This window comes from Macaca nemestrina, chromosome 5 (assembly GCF_043159975.1).
Source record: "Macaca nemestrina isolate mMacNem1 chromosome 5, mMacNem.hap1, whole genome shotgun sequence".
NCBI classification, from domain to species: Eukaryota; Metazoa; Chordata; class Mammalia; order Primates; family Cercopithecidae; genus Macaca; species Macaca nemestrina.
This window is the reverse complement of record NC_092129.1, coordinates 115,507,122-115,533,897: the sequence shown is the minus strand read 5'-3', so window position 1 is coordinate 115,533,897 and position 26,776 is coordinate 115,507,122. Positions and strand designations below refer to the sequence as shown.

The 26,776-nt window shown below is 34.4% G+C and overlaps 1 protein-coding gene and 1 pseudogene across 13 annotated transcripts in view; both read left to right on the top strand.

Moving 5' to 3' along the window:
- LOC105479484 (family with sequence similarity 135 member A) overlaps positions 1-26,776 on the top strand; it is a 135,071-nt gene that overhangs the window by 60,070 nt on the left and 48,225 nt on the right. For all 13 annotated transcript variants that reach the window (XM_071096897.1, XM_071096891.1, XM_071096902.1 and 10 more), the window contains 2 exons: positions 3,290-3,339; positions 14,151-14,306. In XM_071096897.1, the coding sequence (XP_070952998.1) occupies positions 3,290-3,339; positions 14,151-14,306 (206 nt within the window). The remainder of the gene's footprint in view (positions 1-3,289; positions 3,340-14,150; positions 14,307-26,776) is intronic.
- LOC112426298 (U7 small nuclear RNA) lies at positions 26,500-26,554 on the top strand (annotated as a pseudogene).

Below are 26,776 nucleotides of genomic sequence, written 5' to 3'. Positions count from 1 at the left end.
ATGGCCATTTATGACATTTTAGCATTTTTTAAGCAATTCAAATATACTTCTAATTTAAACTATTTTATTGCCAGCCTATCAGTTTACATGTGAGCATTCTAAATAATTTTATAGAATGCAGGTTAGTGTAAAAAGATCTATTAAAAAAAAAATGGGCCAGATCTTGGTTGGGTAGAAAAATACTTGATTCAAAACTAAAACACTTTTGTTGAGATATCTTTTATCCTTAAACCTAACATCATATTGCCATTGTCTGAGCTGTGTTATAAATATTTGTTGAATGAATGGATAGATTTAGAAAATAAATAATAGATATAGGTACCCTTTGGCCTAGTATCCCCACTTCTGTTCACCTGTATCATAGAAATAACATACTAGCTAGTATGTAAAGATATAGCTACAAGCATGTTTATTTCAGTATTGTTCTTAGCGGCAAAACAGTATAAACAAAGATCAATGCCCATTATTTGGACAAAGAGTGGAATACAGAATAAATCATGATGCACCTACATCAAAGAATATTGTGTAGTCATCTTAAAACATGCTTTAGTGCTAGGTACCAGAATACTGTGGGGTAATGCTGAGAGAAAAAAAGCAAGATGCAAAAAAGTGTGCAAAATACAATCCTATTTTTACAAAACAGTGACTCCAAAACTCATATGTGTATATGTATATTATATTTGAAAAATATGGGAGGATATGCTCTAGACTGTAACCTTGGATTAGTAATAGGAGCCAAGCCCCCCCCAAAATATATTATGATAATCACATCTATATATTTCTGTAGAATTGTATAAATGGGTATATACAGTATACCCTTGAATAACACCGGAATTGGGGCACTGACCCCTGTACAGTTAAAAATATTCCTGTAACTTTTGACTCCTCCAATACTTACCAACTAATGACCTACTGTTCACTGAAAGCCTTACTGATAACGCAAACAGTTGATTAATACATAAAAAGACTAGTATCTACATGTTTTTATGCAATCATGACATATTCATCTTTCTTAATTTTTTCAGTATTTCTAGGCTACATAGTTTACAAGTTTCATATTCTTTCCAAAATATTTATTGAAAAATACTTGTGTATAAGTGCATCTGCATAGATCAAACCTGTGTTGCTCAAGGGTCTGTTATATATGTCACTTTAAAAAGAAAAAATAATTAAAATAGGATTTTAAACTCCCTTAAAAATCTAAGTGATTTTGAAATTATTTTCAGGACTAAGATTTTAAAGTTAAATTATGCTTTTAAACATTCTTTAAGATATTGTTTGCATTGAAGTAGCTCTCACTAGTTATAATGCAAACATACCCATTTATGCAGTTAGGTTCTTCTATGTAAACATTAGAAAAATGTGTCACAACTCTCAAAACCTTATTTCAAATTTTTAAAACTCAGAGGGTAGAATATGTAATTTCTAAGACTAATTTTCCTGATTTTTTTCTATCACAGGAAAAGATCATGAGTAATGTGAAAACAGATGTTGGCCTATGGGAGTGGTGGTTTTAATGCAGATAAGCCACTGGTTTATCTGACAGTGAAATGATTTGTGAAATCATAGCAAATTTCTTTAGTTACCAACAAGTTGGCCAAATTAGTGATCTATTTTTTGGTATATATCAATATCTAAATACAATTTTACTTGTATATTTTGTGAGTTATGAAATATATGTGTTCCATTGATTTTTAGTTAACAACAGAGTATTTGTTGTTCACATTATGTTACCAGGAGGGGTGCAGTGTCCTTGGTTCTTGTTGAAGGAAGAATTCAGCCAAGAGACACGCAGCAAGGGTTATGTAGCAGAATTTATTTAAAGAGACAGTACTGCACTCTGAAAGATAAAGCAGAGCAAGCTTCTGGAGAGAGTGAGCCAGCAGCAGCCAGTGCTGGGGGACTCTATGAAGAATACATGATTATTCATGAAAGGGCATGAGGAGGTGTCACTTGCAATCATGTTTTAGGCAATCCCCTTGGGCATATACGCTCTGTAGTTGTACATGCTAGTACACATGTTGCTTGTCTTGTTAGCATTTAAAATCTCCACCTCGGGGTGTGTTTTTTACTATTGTAATGAGCAAAAGACTATTCTAGGGTGAGTTATTGGAGGAGTGCACATGCTTCAGGGTCGCAGGAGCCCAACCACAAGGCCAGGTGTAGCCAATATAGCCATCGTCCTTTTTACTGTCAGTGGGCAGCATCTCCAGGACTTCTTTGCCCAGAGGCTCCCTTGGCTGCTCATATCTGGCTGTCTCCCTACTCTTAATAATTATACTGTGGTTGTGTTTTACCATATAATTGTGATTGCTTTTTTTTAACAAATTTAAATGTTTATCATTTTTATCATGTAGTAAACATTCAGTCTGTCTTACAAATTAGTCAGCTGATAAGTGAATTCAGGGATGTTACAGAATGTGTTCTTGCCTTTATGTGAGAAGGATTAATTAAACTCTTTCACAACAAGATTATGGGAATTTTGTATGGTTATAACTATGCTGTTACAGTTCTTTTAAAAGACCTGTTTGATTTCTACTTAAAAATTATGTGTATGTAAAGATATTTCAGACCTTAGTGTAATTCCTCCCTGCCAAAAATAAATAATTAATAAATCTTTATTTTTTTTAGTTTCTGTTTTTCCAGGTAAATATTACCATTTTAATTGTAAATCTGTGTACCTCTTTATAGATGATTATAGCATATATTAAGTAAATCAGAGTTGTATGGCAAATATTTGCCTCAGTTTAAGAATATTTTATAGAAAAATAAATGTATTAGGAACTAACTTTATTAAAGGATCTTGATATTCATTTTTATTAAGTAGCCTACACCCCAGGTATATTTTAAATGTTTCAGTTATAAAAATTGATTTTACTTGAGCATTTTAGGAATAGCTTTTGTAAAAAACGAGAAAGCAAGGCATGTGTATGTATAACACAAAATACTAAACCATACTGGAAATTATAAAATATGAAGTACAGTAAAATCTAATTATATAGTTACTCTTTTGTGTAACACAGTTGTGCAAGTTACTTAATGTATATAGTTAAGTTTCCTTGACAGTGTTAACTCTTGTGAAAACTGAAAAATGATATTTATCAGAATGTAGAATTTAATAATCACGTTACCTATATAATTAATATGTTTATGAAAATATGTTACCTTGAAATTTAATTCATTGAATGTAGTCCAGATACGTCTTAATTTTCAGTTTTTATGGGAATTTTATTTATATAAATTAAATATCTAACATTGAAATATTTCCTCTACTCTTTACTCCTTCCAGAGGAAATGGATGTAGAAGCTCGACTTACTGAACTATGTGAAGAAGTTAAGGTACTTGGATTTTTTTGATTCACATCATCAAGTTATTTGAGTGGTTTCTGTTTCCTATTCTAGATATTTTGTCTATGAAAACTTAAAGTATTTATAGTTCCTAAAATGCGAAGATAAAGTGGTTGATCATTGTAGAACCATTGTAGAACCAACTTAGTTGGTCAAAATTCATTTGGCTTCAGCATAAAGTTAACTTACCTTTTAAAAAGTATGTTATTCTTCATATAAATGAAATAGCAAAGATAATTAACTGATCAAGCTGTACATTTTCTTCTGTTCACTCTCTTGGACACGTTTTTAAAACATCACTTGTACAAGTTTATAAAATGATACTGTTTAAAAATGAAAATTTGTTTTATTTCAGTAGATCAATTTGCTTCTCATATCATTTTTTCAGTTCACTCTTGCAATTAAATTGATACATTTGCCTTTCTTTTTCTGAGAAACTAAATGTTTTTAACTAAATGCATGTTTCACTATGCATTCACTCTTGGTCAGCTACATTAATGGAAGAAATCAGAGGCGTGAATCAAAGGAAAATATGTATTTGGTTTGGATATACTTTTGTATGTAAATTTGAATGAGGACTAGACCCATTCAAAAAGGTATTCTAAGAAAATTATGCATATGCAGGATACATAAGTTTTGTATACTGTCCTAGAGGTTTTCTCTGCAGTTCAAGTAAGGTAAATATTTTCTTTAAAAAAGTCACTAATGTTCTTATGATAATTGCTCAAAAGAACATTAAACAATCTTAAGATGTGTGCGGTTAATATGAAAACATCTGCAGTGTTTCACTGAGCTATTAAAGAAATTTTGAATAAATATACATATGATACTCCTGTAGATAATCACTAAAATATATCAGTTTTACTCCAGTCAATCATTTTAATGAGTCCAAACCAAAATCCCACTGGAAATTTAAACCTGTTTTTAAAATCTTTTCAAGAAATGTAAAGATGGCTAAGAAAAACTTTTTAAAAAATAATGTAATTTTAAAATAATACAAATGAAGAAAGACTTGCTCAACTGGATACTAAAATATATGTAAAATAACAGTAATGAAAAGAAATAAGGTAGGATTTCTTTAAAAGAATAAAAAGACAAGTCAGTGGAATTAAACAGCACTAAAATAGTCACTATTATGTTTAATAACTAAGTGTATGATAAAATATCAGTAATGTCAGGGTCTATAACTATTGTGGTAAAGTTAACGTCATGCCATGCTATAGCAACAGTTCTAAATGGACTAAAGAGTTAAGTGTCCAAAGAAATTAGGAAGAAAAAAATTACATACATATGTAAATATAAACAATCTGATCTTGGGATATGAAATGACTCCCTCAGACAATTTTTAAAAAGGTTTTTTAAAGACCAATAAAAACCTAAGGGACAAAATAAGACATTGATGATTTGAAATTTCTTTGTAACAAAATGTACTATAAATTTGAAAGCAAAGAATAGACTGGAAGAGAATATTTGCAATATTTAAAGCAGGCTAATGGTCAGTGCTCACTATATATAACATGCTCTCAAGTATCAATTTTAAAACAACACCCTTGTTAAAAAAAAAAAAAGGATACAATGAGGCAGTGTACAAATGAGTCCTTAGCAGAATAATTTAGCTCCTGAAATGATACTCATTCTTACTGGAAACCAGGGGAATGCAAATTCTAATAGGTTATTTTTTTTGCCTATGAAATTTGCAAGAATGAAAGTGACTACTGATCTTCATTTTTTGCAAGACTGTAGTGAAACTAGTATCTGCATACCCTGTTGGTGATGGTATAAACTGGCACAATATTTTTTAACATTAGTCCATTGATGTATTTTAAAAACACTTACATGTTGCACAATTATTAAATCTGCACAGCAGTTTTTATTTAATAATCTGTTCTACAAAAATATAAATGTGCACAAATATAAGAAATTACATCATTAATTATTATCAATTCTGATGTAGCCATTTAAAAGCATTAGGTGGATCTCTATGAAATTGTCATGAATTATTTAATTCAGAAAATATTTATTAATTCATGATGCTAGATACTGTTTTCATGCTGAAAACTCTTCAAGATATATTGAAAAAAGAAAAATATGAATAATATGATTTTGTATAGTACGTTAAAAGAACTAAAAAGCTGTTTGTGTATTTTATTGTGTTTATGTGATTATATATGAAATATTTGAAAGGATATATATATTCCAAGCTTTTAACAGTAATACAGAAAAAAAGTGGCATGGAGGGTAAAGTTTGTAAATGGGAATTTTTATTCTTTATATGCATCTATATTAAATGTTTAAAAATAATACATATGTATCCATGTATTGCTAATTAATTTTTTAGATATACATATTTCAGTATGTAAATGGATGTCGTAAACTTTAACATCAACAACCTATAACATATTATAATGTGTCTTGAGACGTGGTGAGATACAAATTCTCATACCTTGTATATCTTTTTCAGGGATTAGATTGGCAGTATGTATCCACAGCCAGAAAAATATCTCTTCTTAGTGTATACCAAAAGCTAAACAGAGGTTCATGTGAAGATTCATAATATTGTAAAATTGTTTAATAAATGCCCAGTGGTAGAATGGTTAAACAAATTACGGGATACTTGTAATCTAAGTTATACAGCCTTAAAAATGATGTTTTTGGCCAGGCGCAGTGGCTCACACCTGTAATCCAGGGAAGCCAAGGCGAGCGGATCACCTGAGGTCAAGAGTTGGAGACCAGTCTGGCCAACATGGCAAAACCCCATCTCTACTAAAAATACAAAAATTAACTGGGTGTGGTGGTGGGCATCTATAATCCCAGCTACTTGGGAGGCTGAGGCAGGGAGAATCGCTTGAACCCAGGAGGCAAAGGTTGCAGTGAGCCAAGAGCATTCCATTACACTCCAGTCTGGCCGACAGAGTGAGACTCTGCCTCAAAAAAAAAAATAAATAAAATAAAAAGATGTTTTTAACAAATGTTTGATGAAGTGGAAAAATGTTCATACTGTATTATATTCAGTGAAAATTGTATGAAACTATATATTATTTTAGCTTTTGCTTTATGTATATAATTGAAAAAAACTTGAAGCCTGTACACTAAAATGAACTTTTTTCATCTTTTTTTGCTTTCTCATATTTTCTAAGTAAAGCAGCATTTTGCAATCAAACAAGCGGTGAATGTTATGGGAAAATATATATGTGTAAGATAATGTGATTTGAAAAAAACGCAAATGTAGCCAGACACAGTGGCACACACCTGTAGTCCCACCTACTCAGGAGACTGAGGTGGGAGTACTGCCTGAGTGCAGGAGTTGAGACTGTATTCATACCTTTGAATAGCCACTGCACTCCAGCCTGGGCCATGTAATGAGACCCTGTCTCAAGTTTAAAAAAAGAAAAGAAAAATATACAAATGTAAAGTCTTATTCCTACATTTATATATATAAAAGATCATGCCAAACGTAATTCTAATTTCCTTTGTTAATATAAAAAATTGTATTATTATTTATTTTGGTATTTATTACAAGAGATTTATGAAAACCAGAGAAATAATTTATCTATGCTTCAGGGATGCTTTTCCAACAATGAGAGTACTAAAGTTTTTCAGAACTGCAGTATCATGATCCCTAGGGAATAAAATTAATAAGTACTAGGTATCTAGATAACCTTGCTCTCAGGAAAAATAAAAAGAGAGTTGTGTACTTTATTTATTTATTTATTTATTTATTTATTTATTTATTTGCCTGGGTTAAAGGCCAGAAAATTGTTTCTACTTTTGTATAGACCATGCTAAGTGAAGTGTTTCATATCTTATACAATGCTATTTAATTACTCTCAGTTACTTATCCAACTCTTCTTTTTCTAAACTCCATTAAAACTCTCCTTGGGGACAATAATACTGCAAGTTTCAGCTTATATTTTAAAGTCCATATTCTTAAAAGAGACATGAAAAACTTGTTAGCTTCATTTGTGCTACATTTGTAAAACCATCTCGGGAAAAAACACAGCAGGAAATTCATCATATGTTGATGAATCTTTATTCATTATATCTTGACTCTTAGCTTCCATTCCAGCTTCTGGTATTTATAAACCTTTTCCATAAATTATGGGAGCTCTTTTTCATAGAAATGTAAACATTTTCCATAAATTCTGTAAACATACAAATGTTTTTTATAAATTCTGGAAGTTTTTTTTAATCTGAAAACTATAACTTCTCATTCACTTATTTATTCACTCAGTAAATATTTATTGAGTTACTACTATGTACGAGTAACTAGAGTCACAAAAGTGAATAGGACATGATCATAATTCCTCCTCTTCTTACTAATTTTGTTTAATTTTTGTTTAGCGTCTTCTCTGAGTTAGGCAAGGTAAATGAAAGTGTGATTTGAGTGGGGGAAGAAAAGCCTGCTGAACTGCAGACTTTAAAAAGAAATAAAAATAAACTGAGAGTAGCAGTATCATATGTGATAAGCAGCCTTTGGGGATACACACACACATACACACACACAGAAATTTATTTTTATTTTATTTTGTTTTAATTATACTTTTAAGTTCTGGGATACATGTGCAGAAAGTGCAGGTTCGTTACATAGGTATACACGTGCCATGGTGGTTTGCACATCCATCAACCCGACATCTACATTAGGTATTTTTCCTAATGCTATCTTTCCCCTAGCCCCTCACTCCCTGACAGGCCCTGGTGTATGATGTTCCCCGCCCTGTGTCCATGTGTTCTCATTGTACAACTCCCACTTATGAGTGAGAACATGCGGTGTTTGGTTTTCTGTTCCTGTGTCAGTTTGCTGAGAATGATGGTTTCCAGCTTTATCCATGTTCCTGCAAAGGACATGAACTCATCCTTTTTTATGGCCGCATAGTATTCTATGGTATATGTGTGCCACATTTTCTTTACCTACTCTATCATTGATGGGCATTTGGGTTGGTTACAGGTCTTCGCTATTGTGAATAGTGCTGCAATAAACATACGTGTGCATGTATCTTTACAGTAGCATGATTTATAATCGTTTAGGTATATACCCGGTAATGGAATTGCGGGGTCAAGTGATATTTCTGGTTCTAGATCCTTGAGGAATCGCTACACTGTCTTCCACAATGGTTGAACTAATTTACACTCCCACCAGTAGTTTAAAAGCCTTTCTATTTCTGCACATCCTCTCCAGCATTGGTTGTTTCCTGACTTTTTAATGACTGCCATTCTAACTGGTATGAGATGGTATCTCATTGTGGTTTTGATTTGCATTTCTCTAATGACCAGTGATGATAAGCTTTTTTTTCGTATGTTTGTTGGCCGCATAAATGTCTTCTTTTGAGAAGTGTCTGTTCATATCCTTCGTCCACTTTTCAGTGGGGTTGTTTTTTTCTTGTAAATTTGTTTAAGTTCCTTGTAGATTCTGTATATGAGCCCTTTGTCAGATGGATAGATTGCAAAAATTTTCTCCCATTCTATAGGTTGTCTGTTCACTCTGATGAGAGTTTCTTTTGCCGTGTAGAAGCTCTTTAGTTTAATTAGATGTCATTTGTCAATTTTGGCTTTTGTTGCCATTGCTTTTGGTGTTTTAGTCATGAAGTCTTTGCCCATCATGCCTATGTCCTGAATGGCATTGCCTAGGTTTTCTTGTAGGGTTTTTATGGTTTTAGGTCTTATATTTAAGTCTTTAATCCATCTTGAGTTAATTTTGTACAAGGTGTAAGGAAGGGGGTCCAGTCTCAGTTTTCTGCGTATGGCTAGCCAATTTTCCCAACACCATATATTAAATAGGGAATCCTTTCCCCATTGCTTTTTTTTTTTTTTTCTTTTTGTCAGGTTTGTCAAAGATCAGATGGTTGTAGATGTATGGTGATATTTCTGAGGCCTCTGTTCTGTTCCGTTGGTCTATGTATCTGTTTTGGTACCAGTAACATGCTGTTTTGGTTACTGTAGACTTGTAGTATAGTTTGAAGTCTGGTGGTGGTATGCCTCCAGCTCTGTTCTTTTTGCTTAGGATTGTCTTGGCTATATGGGCTGTTTTTTGGTTCCATATGAAATTTAAAGTAGTTTTTTCTAATTCTGTGAAGAAAGTCAATGGTGGCTTGATGGAGATAGCATTGAATCTATACATTACTTTGGGCAGTATAGACAGAATATTGATTCCTCCTATCCATGAGCGTGGAATGTTTTTCCATTTGTTTGTGTCCTCTTATTTCCTTGAGCAGTGGTTTGTAGTTCTCCTTGAAGAGGTCCTTCACATCCCCTGTAAGTTGCATTCCTAGGTTTTTTATTCTCTTGGTAGCAATTGTGAATGGCAATACACTCATGACTTGGCTGTCTGTCTATTATTGGTGTATAGGAATGCTTGTGATATTTGCACATTGATTTTGTGTCCTGAAACTTTGCTGAAGCTGCTTATCAGCTTAAGGAGATTTTGGGCTGAGACGATGGGGTTTTCTAAATAGACAATCATGTCATCTTCAAACAGAGACAAACAATTTATCTTCCTATTTGAATACCTTTTATTTCTTTCTCTTGCCTGATTGCCCTGGCTAGAACTTCCAGCACTATGTTGAATAGGAGGTGTGAAAGAGGGCATTCTTGTCTTGTGCTGGTTTTCACAGGGAATGCTTCCCCCTTTTGCCCATTCAGTATGATATTGGCTGTAGGTTTGTCATAAATAGCTCTTACTATTTTGAGATATGTTCCATCAATACCTACTTTATTGAGAGTTTTTAACATGAAGGGATGTTAAATTTTAGCAAAGGCCTTTTCTGCATCTATTGAGATAATCATGTGGTTTATGGATTACATTTATTGATTTGCATATGTTGAACCAGCCTTGCATCCCAGGGATGAAGCCGACTGGATTGTGGTGGATAATCTTTTTGATGTGCTGCTGGATTAGCTTTGCCAGTGTTTTATTGAGGATTTTCTCATTGATGTTCATCAGAGATATTGGCCTGAAATTTTCTTTTTTTGTTGTGTCTGTGCCAGGTTTTGGTATCAGGATGATGCTGGTCTCATAAAATGAGTTAGGCAGGAGTCCTTACTTTTCCATTGTTTGGAATAGTTTCAGAAGGAATTCAGTACTAGCCCCTCTTTGTACCTCTGGTAGAATTTGGCTGTGAATCCATCTGGTCCTGGAGTTTTTTTGGTTGGTAGGCTATTAATTACTGCCTCAATTTCCGACCTTGTTATTGGCCTATTCAGGGATTCAGCATCTTCCTGGTTTACTCTTGGGAGGGTGTACGTGTCCAGGAATTTATCCATTTCTTCCAAATTTTCTAGTTTGTTTGTGTAGAGGTGTTTATAGTATTCTCTGATGTTAGTTTGTATTTCTGTGGGGTCAGTAGTGATACCCCTTTATCATTTTTTGTGTCTATTTGTTTCTTCTCTCTTTTCTTCTTTATTAGTCTGGCTAGTGGTCTACCTATTTTGTTTATCTTTTCAAAAACACCAGTTCCTGGATTCATTGATTTTTTTTTTTTTTTAAGGTTTTTCATGTCTCTGTCTCCTTCAGTTCTGCTCTGATTTTAGTTATTTCTTGTCTTCTGCTAGCTTTTGAATTTGTTTGCTCTTGCTTCTATAATTCTTTTAATTGTGATGTTATGGTGTCGATTTTAGATCTTTTCAACTTTCTGATGTGGGCATTTAGTGCTGTAAATTTCCCTGTTAACATTGCTTTTGCTGTGTCCCAGAGATTCTGGTACATTGTCTCTTTGTTCTCATTGGTTTCAAAGAACTTCTTTATTTCTACCTTAATTTCGTTATTTACCCAGTAGTCATTCAGGAGCAGGTTGTTCAGTTTCCACGTGTTCTACAGCTTTGAGTGAGTTTCTTAATCCTGAGTTATAATTTGATTGCACTGTGGTCTGAGAGACTGTTTATTATGATTTCCATTCTTTTGCAGTTGCTGAGGGGTGTTTTACTTCCAATTATGTAATCGATTTTAGTGCTATGTGGCACTGAGAAGAATGTATATTTTATTCATTTGGGGTGAAGAGTTCTGTAGATGTCTACTAGGTCCACCTGGTCCAGAGCTGAGTTCAAGTCCTGAATATCCTTGTTGATTGCCTGTCTCGTTGATCTGTCTAATAATGACAGTGGGATGTTAAAGACTCCTACTATTATTGTGTGGGAGTCTAAGTCTCTTTGTAGGTCTCTAACAACTTGCTTTATGAATCTGGGTTCTCTTGTATTGGATGCATATATATTTTGGATAGTTAGCTCTTGTTGAATTTATCCCTTTACCTTTATGCCCTTCTTTGTCTTTTTTTTCATCTTTGTTGGTTTACAATCTGTTTTATCAGAGACTAGGATTGCATCCCCTGCTTTTTTTTTCTTTTTTTTTTCTTTCTTTTTTTTTTTTTTCCTTTTGCTTTCCACTTGCTTGGTGAATATTCCTCCATCCCTTTATTTTGAGCCTATATGTGTCTTTGCACATGAGATGGGTCTCCTGAATACAGCCCACCAATGGGTCTTGACTCTTTATCCAATTTGCCAGTCTGTATTTTTAATTGTAGCATTTAGTCTATTTACATTTAAGGTTAATATTGTTACCTATTAATTTGATCTTGTCATCATGATACTAGCTGGTTATTTTGCCCATTAGTCAATGCAGTTTCTTTATAGTGTCATTGGTCTTTATATTTTGGTGTGTTTTTACAGTGGCTGGTACTGGTTTTCCTTTACATATTTATTGCTTCCTTCAGGAGCTCTTGTAAGACAGGCCTGATGACAAAATCCCTCAGCATTTCCTTGTCTGTAAAGGATTTTATTTTTCCTTCACTTATGAAGCTTTTTGGTTGGATATGAAATTCTGGGTTGAAAATGCTTTTCTTTTGATAATGTTGAATATCGGCCCCCACTCTCTTCTTTCTGCAGAGAGCTCTGCAATTATTCTGATGGGCTTCCCTTTGTAGTAACCTGATCTTTCTCTCTGGCTGCCCTTAGCATTTTTTCCTTGATTTCAACCTTGGAGAATCTGAAGATTATGTGTTCTTGGGGTTGCTCTTCCTGAGGAGAATCTTAGTGGTGTTCTCTGTATTTCCTGAGTTTGAATATTGGCCTGTCATGCTAGGTTAGGGAAGTTCTCCTGGATAATATCCTGAAGTGTGTTTTCCATCTTGGTTCCATTCTCCCTGTCACTTTCAGAGCTGGTGCACTGTGCTTGGAGAATCCCTCTTGTCAGGATCAGCTGCTCTCTTCAGAGCCAGCAGGCAGGAACGATTAAATCCGCGAAGCTGCACCCACAGCTGTCCCTTCCCCTAGGGGCTCTCTCCCAGGGAGATAGGAGTTTATCTGTAAGCCGCTGACTGGGGCTGTTACCCTTTCTTCAATGATGCCCTGCTCAGTGAGGAGGAATCTAGAGAAGCAGTCTGGCCGCAGCTGCTTTGCCGCGCTGTGATGAGTTCTACCCGGTCTAAACCTTCCAGCCTCCTTAGCACTGTCAGTGGAAAACCACCTACTAAAGCCTCAGTAATAACAGACGCCCCTCCCTTACCAAGCTTGATCTTCCCCAGTCGACTTCGGACTGCTGTGCTGGCAGCGAGAATTTCAAGCCATTGATTCCTAGCTTGCTGGGCTCGGTGGGAGTGGGACCCGCTGAGCGAGACCACCTGGCTCCCTGGCTTCAGCCTCCTTTGCGGGGGAGTGAACGGTTCTGTCTTGCTGGGGTTCCAGGCACCACTGGGGTATGAAAAAAACTCCTTCAGCTAGCTCAGTGTCTGCCCAAACAACTGCCCACTTTTGTGCTTGTAACCCAGGGTCCTGGTGGTGTAGGCACATGAGGGAACCTCCTGATCTGCAGATTGCAAAAACTGCGGGAAAAGCATAGTGATCTGGCTGGATAGCACAGCCCTCATGGCTTTCCTTGGCTGGGGGAGGGAGGTTCCCTGGCTTCTGGTACTTCCCAGGTGAAGCAACGCCCCACCCTACTTCTACTCACCCTCTGTGGGTTGGACTCACTGCCTAACCAGTCCCAATGAGATGAACTGGGTACCTCAGTTGAAAATGCAGCAATCACCCACCTTCTGCATTGGTGTCACTGGGAGCTGCAGACCGGAGCTGTTCCTATTCGGCCATCTTCCGATCATGTCCTAATAACAGTATTTTATAATAGTTTGTTTACCTGCTTTTCTCTCCTCACTAGACCGTGAACTTCTCATATTAATCTTTGTATCTCTAGAATCTAGGCCATTAGCATTTAAAATGTGTTCAGTAAATAGCAAGTGAGTGAATTGTTAGAAATGAAAAAAAAAATAAGTGTTTGACAACTCTGTAAAAGGATTACTCACAAGTGAAGTAGAACCTAAGAACATAGGAGTAAGAGAAAAGGACTACTTCAGAAAGTATCTCAATTTTTTCTAAGGAGTCATAGATATTTTAAGTATTTTTCTTAGCTGGTTGAGGAAAAATCTTAAGAATATATTACCTTTCAAAAAAATTATAACTCTCATCATTATTTGAATACTGTGTTTAAAATTCCCAATATTTTGATGTTAGAACCTGATCATTCTCTATAGCATCCGAATTTGTCGTTTTAGTTTACAATTGACATTATTTCAGTTAACAAGACATCTTAGATATTGAAATATTGGTTAAGTTGTTGAAAATGGCTTCAGTAACTATCAGGTAATTGAAAAACCATTGTCAATTGATCTTTCTCTCTCTACACACATGTGCGTGCACATACAAATGCACATTTCTTTTTTTAAATCACAAATTTGCCTTTGTATTAATATTCTCAGTAACATATTTAAGTATGTTATATTAAATCTTGGGAAACAGTGAAATTTTTTTTCTTTTAATTTCAGAAAATAGAGAATCCTGATGAACTGGCAGAACTTATCAATATGAATCTTGCACAACTTTGCTCACTTTTGATGGCTTTATGGGGACAGTTTCTGGAAGTTATAACACTACACGAAGAACTAAGAATATTATTAGCACAAGAGCACCATACTTTGAGGGTAAGTTAAAGAGAAGTGATTTTAGAGCATTTTAATGAGTATTATTTACCTTTAGAAAATTTTTATGAAAACAAACCTGATTTTTACCTATATATTGATAAATCAGAAGACATTTATCATAATGTTATTGTTTGACTTCCAAAATTAATAATAGAATGGAACAATACAGTTAAGCATATGACCTGTTTCAATCACAATCTCTGCTGCTAAGAAAAACCACCTAAAAGTAAGTAAAATAGGAAAATATATGATACAGAATAGCCCCTGGAACCTAAGAGTAGGAATTAATAGCCAAGCTTCATTAGGGACAGGAATCAGGAACTAGAGAGCTATCTCAAACTTAGTCTTCCTCTTCTCCTTTTCCTTCCCTTTTTCTCTCTATCACTGACCTAATAAAGGAATGTGCATTATAAACTTGGCAAGATGGAGGGGGCAGTCCACACATTACACATATATGTTAGCTGTAGACCTAGTATGGACATTATGCAGGAATTTCTATGCAATTTTATTGTATAGCATCTAAAGAGATTTTACATGTTAAATAACTATCTTTCCATCTTTTTTCCTTATATACTCTGCATGCACCCTGATTTTACCTTACATACTAGGGGTTCCTCCAAACATCATTAATTTCTTTTCCTTTTTAAAAAAAATTTTCTTAATTATAAAACATAACATATAGTCAGTCAGAAAATGCATGCAACAGGCACATTTTATCAAATAATTAAAAGCATACACCCTTTCAGTTATTATGCAGATCAAGAAGTAGAATACTCTCAATACTACAGATGTTTGCTCTGTGTCTTTTCCACTTACTATACCCTTCTTAATACTTAGAAGTAATCACTATCCTGTCTTTTGTAGATGATGAGTTCCTTACTTCTCTTTTAGTTTTATTATCTATGTATGCATGTTAAATAGTGGAGGTTGTTTCCACCTGTTATTGAATTCTATATAGATGAAATTGTACAGTAGTGTTCTTCTGTATCTTGCTTTTTCACTCAAGACATTAGAAGATTAATCCGTCTTTTTTGACAGTACCTGTAGATTGTTCATTATCATTGCTGTAATATATCTCCATTTGAATATATCCACATTTGTTTATCTGTTCTACTGTTGATAGATACTTGGATTACTTCTAACTTGTAGTAGCTATTACAAACCAAACTGCTATGAACATTCTTGTGTATATGTCCTGGCATACCAGTTCATCTGAAATACTTACCTGTGAGGGAAATTGCTGAGTCATAGGGTATGCATAACTTCAATTTTACTAGCTAATGTGACAGTTTTCAGAGTTGTACCAATTTTTACTCCCACCAGCACAGTTTGTTACTCCACATACTCTCCAATTCTTGATACTGGCAAGCTTTTTGAACTTTGCCAAACTGATAGATGTGAAATGGTATATTATTGAGGCTTTAATTTGCATTTCTCTGATTACCCATGTGGTTGAGCACTGCTTTGTGTGATTATTGGTTATGCAGGTTTGCCCCATATGAAATGCCTATTCTAATCTTTTGCCCATTTCTAATAAGATTACTTTTTTCTTCTTTATTTCTAATGCTTTTCTGTGTCCTTTGTTATGTGTTTTTACTAATAGAGCCTCTCTCATTCATGGTTTATTGTTTTCATTGATTTTATATTGTTTTTTAATGAACTGGAGGTCTTAATTTTAGAATAGAAGGAAACTAAGAGAAAGGCCAGACATGGACATAGCCATTTTTGGACATAACATATGTGGATCAGAGAGATTTTTCAATAAATGATGTTTGAGACAATTGAGTATCCATGTGGTAAATATTAAATAAAATTCAGTTCCAAGTGGATTGAAGATTTAAATGTGAAAGGCAAAACTGTAAAGCTTCTAAAGTATAATCAGAAACTTACAGAAGACTTTAAGTTTTCTTAAAGTGGCCAGGAGTGGTGGCTCACACCTGGAATCCCGGCACTTTCGGAGGCCAAAGCAGGTGGATCACCTGAGGTCAGGAGTTCAAGACCAGCCTGGCCAACATGGTGAAACCCCATCTCTACTAAAAATACAGAAAGTATCCAGGTATGGTGGCAAGTGCCTGTAGTCCCAGCTACTTGGGAGGCTGAGGCAGTGGTAGAGGTGGAGGTTGCAGTGAGCTGAGATTACACCACTGTACTCCAGCCTGGGCAACAAGAGTGAAACTCCATCTCAAAAAAAAGAAAAAAAAAAAAAAAGGTAATGCAGAGTACTTCTATATAATTTTCATCAGAATCACAAATCAGCATTTTGGCACATTTGGTTTATCATTGCCTCTTTTTTGTAGGTAGATACACATGTAAATATGCATACATATATACTTACATTGTTTTTCCTGAGCAATATGATGATTATAGACATAGTATTCTTTTATGATTAAGTACTTCAGCACATATATTCTAAGAATAAGGACATTGTCTTAGTTAACCAATACACTGATCTACTTTAGAAAATTTTATATTGATACAATACTGATATTTAATGTATGGCCCATATTTAAGTTTTACCAATCATCTTACTAATGTTTTGCATAACAACTTTTTCCAAGATCAAATTCAGGATCACACTGAATTCAGTTTTCATGTTCCTTTACTCATTTAATCGGGATGAATTCCTTATCTTTGCATGACCTTGACTTTTCAGAGTATTGGCCAGTAAGTTTGTGAACTATTCTTCAGTTTGGGTTTGTATTATATTTCCCAGTGATTAGATTAAGATGACACAGTACTGGGGGATATTACAGTTTTTTTCAATCAGTTTTGGTAAATTACATTTTTCGAGGAGTTTGCCCATTCTAAGTTTTTTTAATTTATAGACATCAAGTAGTTCATAGTATCCTTCAGTTATCTTTTTAATATCTACAGTATCTAATGTTTTCTAGTTTCATTCCTGATTTTATTTTAGTTTCTAGTTGTTTGTGCCTTCACTCTTTTTTTCTTGAATTGTCTCACCAGAACTTTGTTATTTTATTTGTCTTTTCAAAAAAGCAATTTTTGGTGGTGGTAATTTTCTCCCTGTGTGTTTTGTTTTGTTTCATTATTTTTGCTATATTGTAGCAAATAGGATCCATATATAAAATACTGTTGTTTTATAGGACTTTTTCTTAGAAGTTATTTATTAAAGATCAATCACCTTCTCTAAAGGGCTAAATAAAAAGGATTCTACAATGGATGAAATAGCGTAATCACTGTATTCAACTTACTAATGGTCTGGCATCATCTTAATGTAGCAATTTAGAATGAATAACATAATGAATGGAATGTATTTTTTTCGGCAATTTTCATGAACATCATTTCTCATTACCAAGATTTTGAATAACAATGAATTATGGTAATAGTATCAGAAAGGTAGCCAGTTTTCAGGGTAAATTAAAGTGACGTTGATAAGCATTAAAGGATCTCACTGACATTCTTTTTTTGGAAATTTAGGACTCTGACAAGACTTGAAAGCCAGTCCACCTCTATAGAGAGGTGAGGTGAATGCATACCAATACCTCAGGCAAAGTTTTCTTGAAAAGTATGTCAGAATACACAACCAGCGACCCAGTTTTCTATGCTGTAGAACAAGAATCAGCTTTTTCTGTTAAGGACCAAATGGTAAACATTTTGGGCTTTGGGAGCCACACATTTTTGTCTTAACTACTCAACTCTGTTGTAACATGAAAGCCGCCATGGATGGTATATGAATAAGTGAATGTGGCTGTGTTTCAATAAAGTTTTATTTACAAAAACAGGTGTTGGGCCAGATTTGGTTCTCAGGCTGTAGTTTGCCAACCCCTGCATTATAAAACTAAGAGGAGAGTTGACACCTCTTCCACAAAATAAAAGTCTGTTCGAAGGTTATTTTTAGTGACCAGTAGAAGTAAAGGCCAGTAGCAAGAAATAGTTTTACATGGGAAAGGTAATCTTCAGGGTATTTTTTTCTCTTTTTTTTTTTTTTTTTTTGTTTTTTCTTTTCTTTTTTTTCTTTTCTTTTTTTTTTTTTTTTTTTTTTTAATATGTTTTTATTTAGTTCCCACAAGCAGACAGGGCTTTTTTTTTTTTTTTTTAAACTATGTGTTACTAGAGAAAAATATTATAGTTCCATTAAATTGTTCTGTTTTTGTCACCTGATTGGAAGTTCTGGGAAGAGAATGGTTGCAAGGATTAGATGCAACTTTATAGCTTGATATTCAATGGGAAAGAAACTGTTCTGGGTGGAATAGGAACAAGAAGGTAAACTTAAAAGAGCAGCTGGTGAACACAACTTTGAGAAGCAAGGACAAAGAAAGGGGACCAAGACAAAAATCAGGTTTGTGGAAAACTAGAATACCAAAGGTAAACTTTGGAATTTTACCTAGAGCTTCCTTTTTCTCACCCCATTCCAGACACCAGGATAGGGCCTATTTTAATTCCTAAATGAATCATGGAAGGATAATAAAGACAAAATAAGAGAATGTCCTAATGTTACTCAAGCAGGAATAAGCCTTGCCCTGCCTTGCCGTGTATCACAAAAACTGTGGCCATGGTAGCATATTGTGTTATCTCGCTCCCATTTATGCAATTCAGGAGGAACTTCGCTAATAAAGTATCTTGTTCTTCTGAGAATACATTGCTAAGCCTACAGGAACTGAAGTAGTCTAAAGGTCATTCAGTGTTTGTACAGGGACAGACTTAGCTACAATAAAGTATATAGGCTGCCTGATAACGAATTCAGAAGCAGCACTATTGAGCTAAGTCGCAGAAATAAACCTTGATATGAAATCTCTCCTTATTGGTGTGAAAGCAAATTATGAAGCAAAGAGTTGGACTAAAAAGAGGAAATGTAAATCCATACTTGAAAAGAACAATTTAATAAATTAGTTTTATACCATTCAACCATATTCTTTAATATTCAGATCCAGTGATTTCAGGTTTTCAAATTTTTGGCGAATTAAGGCATCCAAACTTGTTGAGCTTCTGTAGTCATATGCCATACGCATTCATGCTACATCATAGAGACTATTGTGTGTGAATTACAGGTGCCCCATACTAATTAAAAAGATAAAATATTTATGATAAGTGAATGATGTTTGTGTCATTTCAAACTAAAATGGAATGATCAAGTGGGACAACTTATATAAAAAGCAAAAAAAAATCTGAAATCATCCTGAATTTTATGTGTCAAGAACTGTAAAGAATCTTGAGATTTTGCCCTCCTAATTACATGCCAATAAGTTAGCCTATCATAAATTGATTCATGTATAGCAGCAGAAAACATGAGACAAAGGACCTTATTAATGGTAATATTATCATTTGTTCTCTTTCATTGAGCCCAGATTTCCACAGCCCAACATAAAAAAGGCCAGGCTTATGCTAGTGGATTGCAATACCGGAGAAAAATTCTGTGCTTAGGGATCCAAAATATTTTATAATAGATAGCAAGGTTTATCGACCAATGCTGTAACCTGTTCTTTGCTCCAAAGGGAGACATATCTCTGTTTTCCCAGGCTTTTCTCTAATATGAACATCCTTGAAAAGATAGTCTGTAACAAAGACAGTCAGGGTTTCTGCTTACAAACCTTTCAGAAATGCAAGAGACGCATGAAGAATTGTCTCTCAACACTATGTCTTATAGAGAACTTGCTTTCATTGCAGTTTATTTCCTCAATAATTTTACTGATCTTTATTGCTAGTGCTTCCAAAGATACCTCTTGTTGTGTTATAATGCTTCCCATTATAACATCAGAGATGCCATATTTAATATTGATTGTAACTTGTGTCTGGAATTATAAGTCCAGTATTAGGGAAATAATATATTCAGTTTGCAGATCAGAGAGCCAGATTTTGTGCTTTGTGCTAACATTGCTGACTTAAACAAGCTTTTGTTAGGGTTAGTGGAGTCAAAGTAACAGTTGATTTCACATTCTTTCAGAGACATGTTAACCATCAGCTTGTATAAATCTTTAGTTCTATTATGCCAGATGTTTATAAATAAAGATCCTGCAGCCAAATACATAGGGTTGCCAGAAGAAATGCAGAGTGCCCAGTTAAATTGGAATTTCAGGTAAATAGTAAATGATATTTCAATATATCTGGTGCAACCCTATCAAATAACATACTTAAAGCATCAAAGGGTTTAACTGTGTTTTACATATTGTTGTATGTGAAGTATTAATATATCTTAGATACAGAAAAGAATTCCTTGGTCAAGAAGAAAACAAATTTCAAGCTTATTCTTATGTGGAAGCAGGGCCTTTTGGAAACATATGGCTTTACTTAAAATGCATGCACTATTATTTATGGTTCTAACCTAGAGCAAAAAAATCCAAGTTGATATGGTGACTCTGCTATTCAGTTACTTAGTATTCTGTAATACTGCTCATTTAAATTCATCACATTAACATGTCTTTCCTGGCTGGACATAGTGGCTTACACTTGTAATCCCAGCACTTTCGAAGGTGGAGGTGGGAGGATCACTTGAGGCTGGGAGTTTACAACCAGTCTGAGCAACATAGTGAGATCCTGTCTCTATTTAAAAAAAATTGTGTCTTTCCTTGAACTATAAAATGGAACTCTGCTTCTATGAGGTTAGCCTCTTTTTTCTTTGTCTAACTTCTCTCCCACCTTGTAGTTGCCTGTTTATGTTTTTTGTTGTTGTTGTTGTTGTTTTGAGATGGAGTCTTGCTCTGTCGCCCAGGCTGGAGTGCAGTGGCCGGATCTCGGCTCACTGCAAGCTCTGCCTCCTGGGTTCACGCCATTCTCCTGCCTCAGCCTCCCGAGTAGCTGGGACTACAGGTGCCCGCCACCTCGCCCGGCTATTTTTTTGTATTTTTTAGTAGAGACGGGGTTTCACCGTGTTAGCCAGGATGGTCTCGATCTCCTGACCTCGTGATCCACCCGTCTCGGCCTCCCAAAGTGCTGGGATTACAGGCTTGAGCCACCGCACCCGGCCGCCTGTTTATGTTTTTGAGTTCATAGCAACAGGTTTGTTACTAATACTTTATTGAAATTACGGTAATTCTTCCAGGACCACTGCCTGTAAGCCCAAGAATTCATCTAAAAATTGAAAGGAGACCTTCATAGATGGATAAACTATATTGTGCTCTTGGAAATGAAAAGTTTTGTTTGTTTGTTTTTCCCACAGAATGTTTATAGACGGACCATAGTAATTTATTTGTATTTTTACTTAATAAACATGTGTATAGCAATTATTATCTGTGTAAGGCACTAATTGCTTTATAAATGTTAACTCATTTAATCATCAGTACAATCTCATGAAGTAAATACTTTGTCATTCCCATTTTATAAAAGAAATATTGAGGTTATAGAAAGGTGAAATAACAGCCAAAGTTGCATGACTTGTACATGGTAGTGACTGGATGGGAACCCAAGCAGTAGATGCAGACCTGATATTTCTACATTTCATCTCTTTCCCATGAATTTGTAAAATATTAAAAATGAAATGTAAGTTAAGACTTCAAACAAAATAGTAGTACAAACTTGTAACATTAGAATACCATTTATTATGATGCTGGTTTGCTATACTGTTTATGTTTTACAAGCAAAGAGAAATACAATCTCAAACGTAGTTTTCAGTATCAACTTGGTGGTATAAAATATAGTTTTGGATTTTTTTCCAATTGAATTAGAGAACATGCCATTTGCTGTATTCACTGGAATTAATCATAAAAAAAATACTGTAGAACACTAAGTATGCTGCCAATGGTCTAATAGCTAGGAAATCAAAACGTTTGTTGACAGCACCACCAAAGTAGAAGATTCAAAGGCATAGATGTTACGTAATATGACACATACAGGTAACTGTGTCTAAAGTGTAATTTTGTTGGGGAGGGCGGGGATAACAAATTTTGAGTGTAACAGATTTTATGTAACACAAATTAACCGTTAACAATTTTAATGTGTACAATTCAGTGGCATTTAATATAGTCACAGTGTTGTGTAACCATCACCTCTGTCTTATTTCAAGACATTTGCATCACTCCAAAAGGAAACCCTGTACACAGTAAGGAATCACTCCCATGTCCCCTTTCCCCATTCCCTGGCAAGGGTTAGTCTCATTTACTGATCTTGGATGTTTCATATAAATGTAATCATACAACATTTTGTATCTGGTTTGTTTCACTTAGAATAATGTACCAAGTTTCATCCATGTTTTACATGTATCCATATAATGATTTCTTTTTTTATTATACTTTAAGTTCTGGGGTACATGTAAACAACATGCTGGTTTGTTACGTATGTATACTTGTGCCATGTTGATGTGCTGCACCCATCAACTCGTCAGCACCCATCAGCTCGTCATTTACATCAGGTATAACTCCCAATGCAATCCCTCCCCCCTCCTCCTCCCCATAATAGGCCCCGGTGTGTGATGTTCCCCTTCCCGAGTCCAAGTGATCTCATTGTTCAATTCCCACCTATGAGTGAGAACATGCGGTATTTGGTTTTCTGTTCTTGCGATAGTTTGCTGAGAATGATGGTTTCCAGCTGCATCCATGTCCCTACAAAGGACACAAACTCATCCTTTTTTATGGCTGCATAGTATTCCATGGTGTATATGTGCCACATTTTCTTAATCCAGTCTGTCACTGATGGACATTTGGGTTGATTCCAAGTCTTTCCTATTGTGAATAGTGCCGCAATGAACATACGTGTGCATGTGTCTTTATAGCAGCATGATTTATAATCCTTTAGGTATATACCCAGTAATGGGATGGCTGGGTCATATGGTACTTCTAGTTCTAGATCCTGGAGGAATCGCCATACTGTTTTCCATAATGGTTGAACTAGTTTACAATCCCACCAACAGTGTAAAAGAGTTCCTATTTCTCCACATCCTCTCCAGCACCTGTTGTTTCCTGACTTTTTAATGATTGCCATTCTAACTAGTGTGAGATGGTATCTCATTGTAGTTTTGATTTGCATTTCTCTGATGGCCAGTGATGACGAGCATTTTTTCATGTGTCTGTTGGCTGCATGAATGTCTTCTTTTGAGAAATGTCTGTTCATATCCTTTGCCCACTTTTTGATGGGGTTGTTTGTTTTTTTCTTGTAAATTTGTTTAAGTTCTTTGTAGGTTCTGGATATTAGCCCTTTGTCAGATGAGTAGATTGCAAAAATTTTCTCCCATTCTGTAGGTTGCCTGTTCACTCCAATGGTAGTTTCTTTTGCTGTGCAGAAGCTCTTTAGTTTAATTAGATCTCATTTGTCAATTTTGGCTTTTGTTGCCATTGCTTTTGGTGTTTTAGACATGAAGTCCTTGCCCATGCCTATGTCCTGAATGGTATTACCTGGGTTTTCTTCTAGGGTTTTTATGGTATTGGGTCTAACATTTAAGTCTCTAATCCATCTTGAATTAATTTTTGTGTGAGGAGTAAGGAAAGGATCCAGTTTCAGCTTTGTACTTATGGCTAGCCAATTTTCCCAGCACCATTTATTAAATAGGGAATCCTTTCCCCATTTCTTGTTTTTCTCAGGTTTGTCAAAGATCAGATGGCTGTAGATGTGTGGTATTATATAATGATTTATTTTTGTAGCAGAATTCCACTGTGTGGGTATACTACATTATTTTATATGTTTGTCCATTGATAAACATTTGAGTTCTTTCTACCTATTGACTACTGTAAATAGTTGCTGGTATGAAAATTTGTATACAAATATTTGTTTGAATACCTGTTTTTAGTTATTTGGGGTATATACCTAGGAGTGGAATTGCTGAGTCATATGATAATTCTATGTTTAACTTTTTGAGGAACATCCTCACTGTTTTCCATAGCAGCTGCACCACCTTACATTCCCACCAGCAATGTACAAGGATTCTAATTTCTTCATATACTCAGAAACACTTGTTATATTCTGCTTTTTGTTTTAGGGTTTTTGTCATGGCCAACCTAGTAAGGGGGAGATGATATTTTCATTGTAGCTTTGATTTGCAGTACCCTAATGACTAGTGACCTTGGACACCTTTTCATATGCTTATTGACCATTCATGTATCTCCTTTATAGAAATGTATATTCAGGTCCTTTCCCCATATTTTAATTGGGTCGTTTGTCTTTTTGTTGTTGAGTTTTAGTTATTTATATATTCTGGTAACTAGGCCCTTATCTGATACATAATTTGCAAATGTTTTTCTGTATTCTGTGAGTTGCTTTTTAACCCTCTTGGTAATATTCTTTGGTGCACGGGACATCAGGGCAGCAGGAAAAATCTTAAATTTTTTTTCCCCCATTAAAAGAAATCCTGTAAATTAAGATAAATATATTTAGCAGTTATCTTCATAATAAAAAATTTTAAAGATATAACTTAACCCTTAAGAGAAAGTATTGTGCTTATAACTGCTACTAATACAGTTTTCTTGGAATAATTATTACATGCAATGGAAAAGATCCACATGGTAAGGGGGAGAGAAAAGGATTTCTAATCTCAATTTAATTAGTGTATATCTATGTTACCATAGATTCTCATGCTTGATATCAGGATATATTTGATGTTTTTTAAAAATTGAGATTCCTCAGAGAGACTAAAGCCCAGAAACTTTATATTCAGGAGATCTAGGTTGTATAAACACTTATACAGTCTTGTGTTACTTAATGATTAGGATACTTTCTGGAAAATGCATTGTTAGGTGATTTCATCATTGTGTGAACATCATAGAGTATACTACCCAAAGCTAGATAGTATAGTCTGCTACACTAGACAGTATACAGCCTGTTGCTCCTATACTACAAACCTGTATAGCATGTGACTGTACTGAATACTGTAGGCAGTTGCAACACAGTGGTATTTGTGTATCCAAGCCTATCTAAACATAGAAAAAGTACAGTAAAAATATGGTATTATAATTTTAGGAAAGATCATCCTTTATGCGATCCATCATTGTCTTAAACGTCATTATGTGGAGCATGGCTGTATGAACTTATTGAATTATCATTGTAACGTATTTTGAAAACTACTCAATACTTCAAGAAAATTATTTCATTACTTCACAAAATGACTTTGTGCTGCTTTTCGGTCAGTTCCTACACCCCGTAAGCAACTACTGTCTTGATTAGAAATAGAATTTTCATTTGCTTCATTCAACATAATTTCTTTTAGATTAGTCCATGTTGTTGTATATATTTGCAGTTCATTTCTCTTTATTGTCGAGGAGTATTTTATGGTGTCATATACCAGAATTCATTTATCTGTTCCTCTTGACTATTCTGAATAAAGATGCTATGAACATTCTTCTATAGATCTTTTTTGTGAACATAGGTTTTTATTTCTATTGCTTACATCCATAGGAGTAAAATTGCTTAGTCATTGGGTAGATTTATCTTTAACTTAATAAAAATATTTTTTTTCCCAAAATGGCTATACAGTTTTAAACTCCTAACATTAATGTATGAGAGTTTCAGTTTTTCCACATGCTTGTATTGTTTGGTGTCATTAGTCTTTACCTACTATAGTAGGGGTAAAGTGGAATTTCATTATGGTTTTATTTTGCATTTCTCTGCTGACTCCTGATATTGAGGGTTTTGTTATGACTTTAGTTTTGCAAAATGTTAAATTAGGTTGCCTTTTATTACTGACTTATTAAGAATATTTATATATATTCTAGTTACAGGTCCATTGTCAAACATATTTATTAAATTCTCCTAGTCTGAGGTTTATATTTTCATTTTCTCAGTGATATATTTTGATGAGACTATCTAAGTACAATTTATCTTTTTTTTTCTTTTATGTTTAGTGCTTTTGTGTCCTAAAAAATCTTTGCCCAAGTCGTGAAAAATATTATTTTGTATTTATTTTAGAGAGCATTGGAATTATAGATCTTACATTTAGGACCATGGGTCATCTTGAATTAATTTTTTAATTTGGTATGAGGTGTACGGGTCAAGATTCTTTTTCTTTTTTTTTTTTTTCTGTTCAGGTTTTTGGCATCATTTATTGAAAAGATTTTTCTTTCTCTATTGAATTGCCTTAAAATCTTTGTTGAAAATCAATTGACTAATAAGCATGAGTCTATTTCTTCACCTTTTTTCCTGTTCCATTGGCCTGTTGTGCATCTCTATGTTAATAAATACCATGCTAACTTTATTGTTGTAATATTATACTAAGTCTTGCAGCCAGGTAATGGCCTAAGTCCTCCAAGGTTTTCTTCTTTTTTGAGATTGTTTTGGCTATTCTAGATCTCTTGCAATTCTATATAAATTTTAAATCAAGTGTTAACAGCTCTTTTAGAATTTGTCTTGCTGGCTTTTATTGGAAAACCTTTCCTCCAAAGAAAATTTTAAATCATGTCAGTTTCTCTATTTTTTTTAATCCTCTTGGAATTTCAGTTTACATTAAGTAAAATCTATAGATCAATTTAGGGACAATTACCTCTTTAACCATATTGATTCAGACAATTTGTGAGCATGATAAAACCATATTGATTCAGACAATTTGTGAGCATGATATAGCTTTCTATTTAGCTCCCCATTTATTTAGACCTTCA